At 40.2% G+C, this 11146-nt stretch overlaps 1 protein-coding gene across 1 annotated transcript in view; it reads left to right on the top strand.

Annotated features, from left to right (window-relative positions):
- Positions 1 to 10616, top strand: part of LOC107711710 (probable G-protein coupled receptor 158) — a 51670-nt gene extending 41054 nt beyond the window's left edge. The window contains exons 9-12 of the mRNA XM_016516739.1: positions 5719 to 5824; positions 5937 to 6083; positions 7019 to 8413; positions 10079 to 10616. Of these exons, the coding sequence (XP_016372225.1) occupies positions 5719 to 5824; positions 5937 to 6083; positions 7019 to 8413; positions 10079 to 10423 (1993 nt within the window). The 3' untranslated portion in view covers positions 10424 to 10616. The remainder of the gene's footprint in view (positions 1 to 5718; positions 5825 to 5936; positions 6084 to 7018; positions 8414 to 10078) is intronic.
- The last annotated feature ends 530 nt before the right edge of the window (positions 10617 to 11146 follow it).

The following is an 11146-nucleotide window of genomic DNA, read 5'->3' as shown; positions in this document are numbered from 1 at the left end:
TCTGATAAGCCACTTGAGAGAAGGTTCATAAAATATGCCTGCTGCAGACAGCTCGCACATAAAACTACTAAAGCCTAAAATAAACCCATTCACCCTCTGCCATCTTTCAGACTGCTCTGGTGCTCCTTCATTTCACTCTCTTTGACCACAGAATTCTTTTCATTTATTTTCTCCAAAAAATAATAAAAAGAAGGCGTAGATCTAGCGAATGGAAGTTTCTGAAGCCGTGTGCTCTCTTGAGCTTTGGTTCTCAACTAGTAGGACACGACCCAAAAATAGGACACATGCTGCGTTCAAGTCATGTCAGAATGAATGTATTTATGGGTTGAGTGAAGATGGACACCACCATAAAGTTGTAGTTACCGATGTGATTTAGTATTTTCCTTATTGTGCCCTTCAAGTAGAGTTGGAAATATCATAATTACGAAATCCAAACACATGAATGTCTGAGTGAAGTAATGTTTATGAATGTTTATGATACATAAGCTGTGACAATGGAGATGGACACCACCATAAAGTTGTAGTTACCGATGTGATTTAGTATTTTCCTTATTGTGCCCTTCAAGTAGAGTTGGAAATATCATAATTACGAAATCAAAACACATGAATGTCTGAGTGAAGTAATGTTTATGAGTGAGATGATACATAAGCTGTGACAATGGAAAAGGGGGTGATGATTTAACAAATTGTGGAAACACTAATATCATATATCTGTAATCTATAGAGATCAGTGAGCAGAAAGCAATTTGTAGTGAATTATAACTATTTTTGCAAGTTATTTCTAAAGTGTTAAATTAAGTGGAAAAGACAAGTCCAAAAACGATAGGCAAAGTAGTATCGGCACAGGCAAAACTGTTTGCGTGTGAACTTGTGTGACGTTCATGATCTCATTCACATCTGCATTCCCAACCCATCACTTTTGGGTTACTGATTATAAACGATTTTCAACCCAAACTGGGTCAAACCAACTTCTTCACCCAACAATCTCAACCCAGTGTTTTTTAGAGTGTATCCTACTACCTTAGCATAGCGGTAATTGGTTAAGAAAAGCTCTTTCTCAGGATGACACACTTGTTTTTGATCAAGAATTGAGGAAGCGGGATAGGATCTTACACAACAGTCTAACAGCAGAGGCTAATTGCTAATTCTAATCAGCCTAGAAATTCAACAACTGTATTTTTAAACATATAATAAATTACAAGTTAAAAGATTAGCCCATGTTATTTAATTTAAATTGAACTTCTCTTTATTTGCATGGGGATTTTTGTCCAACACAAACTCTCTGTTGTTTCAGTAAGGTGTTAAAGTGATTCTGTACTGTATAGCATGTCATCGCATTCCCTCAAGAATGTCCAAATGTCAGTTCCTACACCCACCAGGAACAGAGACTTCCTGAGTTCTTTAGAGAGTGACAGTATAATACTCGCATCTTATGAAACTCCAACCCACATCCACTTATATTTACCACAGCAGTCTTAAGAAAGCTTCCTAAAGAAATGTTTGCTGCTCTCAAAACACCGAACACAAGCTCTGTTGACGGCATTTGTGACATAATGCATGCTGGTCACTGCAAATAATAATTTTAAATCTTCTCTGTTTGTAGTAGCACACTTAGAATAGAAGCAAACCAGGCCAACATACCAAAGCAGAAATGTGAAGCTTGTATTTTTTTAAAGCACTTACATTAATTATTCAGTAAAAACCTGTTCATTATTAGAGCTATGAAATTACCTAAAGCGGTCCTTTTTGAGGTGGGAATACTATGTGGACGAACATCTGTATATTTACAGTATATATAGTATACTGTATATATGTACAGTATATTTGCTCCAAGTAAATTGTCTTTAATGGATAGTTACCTAATGTGAAAAAAGCATGCCCTTAATTGTACTGAATGTGTGCAAGTAGTGTACTTCATTTTAAGTAACTACTTACTTATTTTACTTTACAGTACATTTTAAACCATTAAGTTTTAAGATTCTTTTGTCATTTTTTTTAAAGAATTGCACTTATTTTGATGTGTTGACTAACATATACTGTATAACACATGTAAAATACTTATAATTTGTAATTATGACTATAATTTGTAAAGTACTTATAATTAATTTAAACTGTAGTGTTATTCAATGTTACATGTAAAGTTAATATATTTTAAATGTACTAAATTGCAACTTCATCATTGCAAATGTGTTATTAAAGTTTCAATAGAAATATTTTAATTTACTATAAATGCTTTTCAGTATTTGGAAGTACACTTGAACTTTTATTTTAAAGACAATATAGAAGCAATTATGAAATAAAGTGTGCTTTTTTCACAAAGTACCTCACATCTGTGTCTGGTGTTCTTGCACTTAGTATTCTAAATTTACCAGCATTACTGGCTCTATGCAGACACACATCTCCATTTTGCCAGTTGTGACACTGAACTGCAAATTTGCGGGGGTTTGTTTAACATGAATTGTGTAACCATGCCCCCTATAATGACTGAAAGTCGTCTAGGCCCCAATTAGAAAGTAAAAACCAGATCACATCAGCAGAACTTTGCACTAGACTTGTAAAAAAGGTGAAGACAGCTGGCCTCAGCTAAACGACAAGCATCATGAAGACGGCACTGATAAGCCACTTGAGAGAAGGTTCATAAAATATGCCTGCTGCAGACAGCTCGCACATAAAACTACTAAAGCCTAAAATAAACCCATTCACCCTCTGCCATCTTTCAGACTGCTCTGGTGCTCCTTCATTTCACTCTCTTTGACCACAGAATTCTTTTCATTTATTTTCTCCAAAAAATAATAAAAAGAAGGCGTAGATCTAGCGAATGGAAGTTTCTGAAGCCGTGTGCTCTCTTGAGCTTTGGTTCTCAACTAGTAGGACACGACCCAAAAATAGGACACATGCTGCGTTCAAGTCATGTCAGAATGAATGTATTTATGGGTTGAGTGAAGATGGACACCACCATAAAGTTGTAGTTACCGATGTGATTTAGTATTTTCCTTATTGTGCCCTTCAAGTAGAGTTGGAAATATCATAATTACGAAATCAAAACACATGAATGTCTGAGTGAAGTAATGTTTATGAGTGAGATGATACATAAGCTGTGACAATGGAAAAGGGGGTGATGATTTAACAAATTGTGGAAACACTAATATCATATATCTGTAATCTATAGAGATCAGTGAGCAGAAAGCAATTTGTAGTGAATTATAACTATTTTTGCAAGTTAATCAACAAGGTTTGCTTTATGTAACACATTGAGTTTTGATATGCACAAATAAGCGAGAGAATAATTAATTGTCATAATTTTGAATTCAGATGTAGTTGTGATGTGACATGTTGAAATAACAAATGCCCAACGCTGAGGTACTCTGAGTTTCCCATGTGCACTTGAAGGCAGTATAAGTCCCAACTTTTTGTGAAATTAAGAATTATGGCAGAATCAAACTGGTATTGTTCGTGATAAATTGTAATTGTGAATGTTGATGACACAATTGCTGCTGAAGATTCTGCTCATTTAACTGATTTATGAGGAGACAGACCAACTCTATTTCCCATCATTCTCTGTGGCAGCACGAGAATGAAAAAATACACAGATAAAACACCAATTACACACGAAATCCAAACACATGAATGTCTGAGTGAAGTAATGTTTATGAATGTTTATGATACATAAGCTGTGACAATGGAAAAAGGGGGTGATGATTTAACAAATTGTGGAAACACTAATATCATATATCTGTAATCTATAGAGATCAGTGAGCAGAAAGCAATTTGTAGTGAATTATAACTATTTTTGCAAGTTAATCAACAAGGTTTGCTTTATGTAACACATTGAGTTTTGATATGCATAAATAAGTGAGAGAATAATTAATTGTCATAATTTTGAATTCAGATGTAGTTGTGATGTGACATGTTGAAATAACAAATGCCCAACGCTGAGGTACTCTGAGTTTCCCATGTGCACTTGAAGGCAGTATAAGTCCCAACTTTTTGTGAAATTAAGAATTATGGCAGAATCAAACTGGTATTGTTCGTGATAAATTGTAATTGTGAATGTTGATGACACAATTGCTGCTGAAGATTCTGCTCATTTAACTGATTTATGAGGAGACAGACTTGTACGACCAACTCTATTTCCCATCATTCTCTGTGGCAGCACGAGAATGAAAAAATACCCAGATAAAACAAACTAAATTGCAACTTCATCATTGCAAATGTGTTATTAAAGTTTCAATAGAAATATTTTAATTTACTATAAATGCTTTTCAGTATTTGGAAGTACACTTGAACTTTTATTTTAAAGACAATATAGAAGCAATTATGAAATAACAAAGGTGTACTTAAGTGGATCAAAAAAGCAATCTTAAGTTAATCTAATTGCATTTAACAATTACACACCTAATGTGAATTCTTTGCTCTTCATTTTGTTAGGTTACTGATATGCATTCTGGGTTTGTTAAGAAGTGAAAAAAGAGAAGGCGATAGATGTGTCATTTGAAAGCAGTGGTAATTATAATTTCTATTTAAGTTCAAACTCAGAAGGACTTGAATGCAGCATTAGTTCTGTTCTGATAGGGACACAGTCAATAGGAAACAATGGTTTAAAAAAAGCATGCTAAATGCAAATCTAAAATTCAGCATGCCATATACAGTATGCATGCATAGAACAGAACAATTATTAAGTTCAGAAATGTATAGGCACTTTGCATTTCGTTTATTCTGCAGCTTCACTTGTAGTTTGTGTCAAACACGTTTTTTTTCATTGAATTGTTGGCTGCCGACAGCATAAAACCATAAATAAACACTGCATTGAAATGTGTATGCACTTGCATAAGCCGTACATTGACTGTGCTTTTCTCATATTCAGAAGCCTAATAAAATATTTTGCTCAGTGTTTGTTGTTTTATGCATTGATCTGTTAACAACACATCCGTGTTGATCTGCAAAAATGTCAATATTCTGCCTATGTCATTAATAATTTTGCAAAAGTTTGGGCCTATGCAAGTAATGTCAATACATTTTAATCTTCGATTTTAAAGACATTTTTGTTATTTTGTTAAGGGCACATGTATTATTTTTGTATTATTGTATTTAATAATACTACATGTATTATTTAAACAGTTTTGGTAGTGCATTGGCCTGCCACTTCATGCATTTATAATCTGGGTCCTGAGTCAGAACCTCTGCCCTAGAGTATACTTGTGGAGTAACTGGCGTTATTTATGATGAAGGTATCACAGTGCCTAGCAGTTTTAGCAGAATCTGTTTCTCCACAGTCTCATTCTTTGCCTATGTCTGCAACCCCTGCTGGTTCTAGCAGATAAGCTCTGTTTGTCTGAAAAGTGGTGATGCCCTGTTTTGATACTTTGCCAAAGCAGCTCTTGAAAGGCAGTGTGATTAATGAGCCAGAATTGCATTACTCTTTGCATAAGGGAGGAACGGTGACCTCCATTGCCTCCAAAATCATCAGGATACCTAACACTGTCGACTAAACACTGTTTAAATAAACAGAGCAAGCCCTTAGATGGCACACCACTTTCAATTACATTTGCCCTCATTATGCAGTTTGAAGCTTTATGTTGTGAAATTTGCTGAAATATTTCCCACTTTTATTTAGCTTTGATCTGCCATTTGTGATTCTCTGTCCAAAAAAAGTCAGAGGAGCGGCCTGCACGTGGTGATGCTTTTGGCACCTTTAACAAGCTTTGGTCTGATCTACAGGTTCTCTCTTGGCACTGGGCTGCATCCAGACTGGATGCTAATGTTATTTTTCGTCCATACGCATCTGACAGTGACGATTACTCTGGGATTACTTCTCATTCCAAAGGTGATTATTATCCTTGCCATTAAATCTATAGAATGTCTGCAAACAGCTTATGGAGCTTAACACAGTCTTGTTTTTGAGAAAGGTTCATATATTGTTTCGTCCTTCACTGCAGTTCTTGTTCACTGGAACTCATACACGGGAAGATATAGCCACAGAGGCTTATGAAGATGAGCTGGATATGGGTCACTCAGGCTCCTGTCTGAACAGCAGCATAACATCTGCCTGGAGTGAGCACAGTCTGGATCCTGAGGACATTAGGGTAAGACATTTTCACCGGCCCTTTGAACTTCTAGACACACAAACAATATCCTAAAACCAAAATCAAAAATCTGACAAACGTTTGCAATGTTTGGACCCCATTGTTCAAAATTGTCTGGTGTTGATTCAGGATCCCATTTAGATTTCTGTTTATATTTCAGTGAACTCTTGTTAGCAATATCTCTGTCTTGTTTAAGTACAATTATGGTATTTCAGACTTGGTGCATTTTAGGGATTTCATAGCAGTTTGCATGAATTTGTGGCTCCAACTTAGCTTGTTAGCAGGAAATTCTTAGCATTGCTTTGAATATTACAAATAATTTTAGCCATCACAGGTTACCTGTACAAAAGGTAATGATGATGAGCATGACGGAGGTAGTGTTCATTTTTTATTCCAGTCTTATGGAGATGACAGCATGAGTATATTATAGGGTTTCCATGGTATTAGAATAGTGAATAGAAATCTTAAACTTTTTTCTCTAAAATACTTTGTGAAATGGATTGTTCTTTGCGAGTGCCATTTCCATTATTTGTTGGATCCCAGACCACTAAATTATTGATGGAGACCAGATCACAAGCAAAATATGATCTGAGATCACTTTAATGCCAAAAAACAATAGCCTCATGATCGGTGCCCTGACATTTAGCGCAGCTGCGCTTCTGGCAACTGGAGTTAAAATCCTAGCTTTTTGGTCCTTTGCAATCCTGTCTCTCTCTTCACTATGTTCACTTCACTCTTCACTTTCATCTAAATGCAAAACCACCAAACATAAATCTTAAGAAACTATGTGAATGCAATGAGAACTGGGTTATTTTTCACTTGATTCATATTTTGGTCAGTTTAGAATAGAGGAGTTGAGTTTGGTTCTTCTACAAGGGACATAAGAGTGAAAACCTTCACTTTGTTTTGTATTATGTGTTCTTTGCCTTTATCAGGAGGAGCTCAAGAAACTCTATGCCCAACTGGAGATCTATAAAAGAAAGAAGATGCTGGCCAATAACCCTCACTTACAGAAAAAACGCAGTTCCAAGAGAGGACTTGGACGGACACTAATGCGCCGTATCACAGAAATACCCGAGACAGTGAGTCGGCAATACAGCCGGGAAGATCGAGACGCAAGTGACCATGGGAGTAACAGAGGCACTCTGAGAAGAAACCCATTTGACCCGTCTCACTCTGGGAAGTCAAGGGAAGAATCGTTAAAGAGCAAGATGTTCTCATTGAAGAGATCTCACAGCTATGACCATACGCATGACCAAGGTGGGGAAACCAATGGAGTGCATGAAGATAAAATGGAGAACTCTACTACTGAGACTTCTCTGCTTGACACCTTGATGGGCCGGAGGTCCAACAAGAAGAACCCTGAGGAGCCAAAGGTCGAGTTAGCTGAATCTACCGAGTCAGTGCCCTTAGTGTGCAAGTCCGCCAGTGCACATAACCTAGCAGCAGAAAAAAAGCCTGTACATCTTCGGACCTCGATGTTACAGAAGTCACTGTCTGTCATTGCTAGCGCCAGAGAAAGGACACTGGGGATTGCTGGGAAGACCCACAGTGTGGAAGATGCCAGTAAAAAGGGTCTCAAAGCAAGGGACAGCACGGCGCTTTCGGAAGTCGACGAATCCCCTGAGTGTTTACCAAAAATGATCATCAGCCAGTCGGTTGAGTACACCAAAACGCCTAGTAAGATGGGCATCATGAAGCAGCAAGTGAGTGGCAGTCAGCCCTCCATTTGTTCAGAACCAGGGAAGAGCAAGGACCTGTACGACCTCTCTGAGGTGTGCCCTTGGGAAGTGGAGGAGTTACCCACTCCAACGGAGGGCAAGTCCCAGAAGCATGTTTCCATTGCTCCCACCGAAACTAATACGATCCATGGGAGCAGTGCAAAAAGTGGACACAAGTCTCAACACAAACAAAAAGGGTTAGGCCAATCTCCGTCAAACCGGCGCCGCTCCAGAGATAAGACTGGGGACAGGGATGAAGGGAGGAAACCCAAATCACCTCTCAACCTCAATGCCCACAAAGATGCAAGTCCATGGAACTTCGAGGATCTATCGGTGCAACCAATGGAGCCTGTAGGACTGTCCCCCGAGAGAACAAGCCGCAAAAAAAGTGTCACTCCCACAGATGGAAAGCCCAAGATCATACTCTCAGACATCTCCAAATCCACAGGTAGCCTTTTGCAGCCTCCAGCTCTCATGGTGGATATCTGTCCTTGGGATTACGACCCCCCTCTGTCCCCCAACCAGGACAAGACTTCCAGCCCCACATATCATTCAAAGAGAAGAGATTCTTGCTCGAAAAGAAAAGGATCCTGCTCCTCCAAAGAGAAAGCTAAGGATAAAGATGATGATAAACGAATGTCCAAAAATAAGGAGCGGAGAAGCTCCTCAAGCAAACCCTCTGAGAAGCGTCGCACAAGCCAAACATCAGAGGGGGACCAAGTTGCCACAGTGGCATCTGGCAGGAGGAGGAGCTCTACTAGAGACTCCGCCATCAGCGGTAGTAAGCGTGCTGACGTTTGCCCCTGGGTGACAGAGGTATTGCCAAGTGTTACCTCAAATGATAAACAGCCTCCAACAGACTCGATTCTTTGCCTTTATCAGGAGGAGCTCAAGAAACTCTATGCCCAACTGGAGATCTATAAAAGAAAGAAGATGCTGGCCAATAACCCTCACTTACAGAAAAAACGCAGTTCCAAGAGAGGACTTGGACGGACACTAATGCGCCGCATCACAGAAATACCAGAGACAGTGAGTCGGCAATACAGCCGGGAAGATCGAGATGCAAGTGACCATGGGAGTAACAGAGGCACCCTGAGGAGAAACCCATTTGACCCGTCTCACTCCGGGAAGTCAAGGGAAGAATCGTTAAAGAGAAAGATGTTCTCACTGAAGAGATCTCATAGCTATGACCATACACATGACCAAAGAGGGGATACCAATGGGGTGTGTGAAGATAAAATGGAGAACTCTACTACTGAGGCTTCTCTGCTTGACACCTTGATGGGACGGAGGTCCAACAAGAAGAACCCTGAGGTGCCAAAGGTCAAGTTAGCCGAATCTACTGAATCAGTGCCCTTAGTGTGCAAGTCGGCCAGTGCACATAACCTAGCAGCGGAAAAAAAGCCTGTACATCTTCGGACCTCTATGTTACAGAAGTCACTGTCTGTCATTGCTAGCGCCAGAGAAAGGACGATGGGCATTGCGGGGAAGACCCACAGTGTGGAAGATGCCAGTAAAAAGGGTCTCAAAGCAAAGGACAGCACAGCACTTTCAGAAGTCGATGAATCCCCTGAGTGTTTACCAAAAATGATCATCAGCCAGTCGGTTGAGTACACCAAAACACCTAGTAAGATGGGCATCATGAAGCAGCAGGTGAGTGGCAGTCAGCCTTCCATTTGTTCAGAACCAGGGAAGAGCAAGGACCTGTACGATCTCTCTGAGGTGTGCCCTTGGGAAGTGGAGGAGTTACCCACTCCAACAGAGGGCAAGTCACAGAAGCATGTTTCCATTGCCCCCACTGAAACCAATACAATCAATGGGAGCAGTGCAAAAAGTGGACACAAGTCTCAACACAAACAAAAAGGGTTGGGCCAATCTCTGTCAAACCGGCGCCGCTCCAGAGATAAGACTGGGGACAGGGATGAAGGGAGGAAACCCAAATCACCTCTCAACCTCAATGCCCACAAAGATGCAAGTCCATGGAACTTCGAGGATCTATCGGTGCAACCAATGGAGCCTGTAGGACTGTCCCCCGAGAGAACAAGCCGCAAAAAAAGTGTCACTCCCACAGATGGAAAGCCCAAGATCATACTCTCAGACATCTCCAAATCCACAGGTAGCCTTTTGCAGCCTCCAGCTCTCATGGTGGATATCTGTCCTTGGGATTACGACCCCCCTCTGTCCCCCAACCAGGACAAGACTTCCAGCCCCACATATCATTCAAAGAGAAGAGATTCTTGCTCGAAAAGAAAAGGATCCTGCTCCTCCAAAGAGAAAGCTAAGGATAAAGATGATGATAAACGAATGTCCAAAAATAAGGAGCGGAGAAGCTCCTCAAGCAAACCCTCTGAGAAGCGTCGCACAAGCCAAACATCAGAGGGGGACCAAGTTGCCACAGTGGCATCTGGCAGGAGGAGGAGCTCTACTAGAGACTCCGCCATCAGCGGTAGTAAGCGTGCTGACGTTTGCCCCTGGGTGACAGAGGTATTGCCAAGTGTTACCTCAAATGATAAACAGCCTCCAACAGACTCGACAACTCGAACACCGTCCACTTACCTCAACATGGATGAAGTTTGTCCATGGGAATTTGAAGAGAAGTTGTCAGGGAAAAGTGCATGACACAGCAATCACAAAATTAGACTACTCCAGTAAGGTTTCTGAGATGGCAGATTCCATATTTGAAAGTCAAGGCCCATCCAGACCAAGAAAGCGAACTGTAACGATAATTGGCTTCCACATCAACAACAGACACTAATGTGCACTGCAGTTATGTCGTCTGCCACTTTAAATGCTGAAGCTCCTTGAAGATGGGTGGAGTCTGATTGGCTGTCAATGTTTTTATCATTCATCAGCTGGAAAACATAATTCTATACGTGATATTGCTGTGGTGTGGACTTCACTATTTTCATATATTTATAACAATTACTAAACCTTTATAGTTATAGCTATCATCCTTGGTGTGAATGGGCCTTTAGCCTTATTTTCACACTTATTTGCTTTACTTTTAAATAAGTTCGCATATATACCAAGTAAAACACTTTTTCAGTTTTTAAACCTGTTAGTGTTCCACTGTATTGCCCACGGTACACTGAGTGTTTTAGGCGATTTAGGCAAATTTTACAGGAATGCAAAGGGGTTAATGCTTGTTAAGGCCCGGGTATACTCTACTTTCCGCATTCCGTTCCATCTCGCGCACAGCCTTCAAAGTATACTCAACCGCGGATGAGTGCGGATGGACGAGCTCGACACAGGCGCAGTACCACCTACTTGACTTGCGCTCTGTCTCAACTTTCACCTCGCGCATGCGCTGTTGTACGCGGACCGTCCGCGCGGTCTCAAAAA

This window comes from Sinocyclocheilus rhinocerous, unplaced genomic scaffold, assembly GCF_001515625.1.
Source record: "Sinocyclocheilus rhinocerous isolate Xijiao unplaced genomic scaffold, SAMN03320098_v1.1 scaffold807, whole genome shotgun sequence".
Lineage (NCBI taxonomy): Eukaryota > Metazoa > Chordata > Actinopteri > Cypriniformes > Cyprinidae > Sinocyclocheilus > Sinocyclocheilus rhinocerous.
This window is presented reverse-complemented; position numbering and strand designations above follow the sequence as displayed.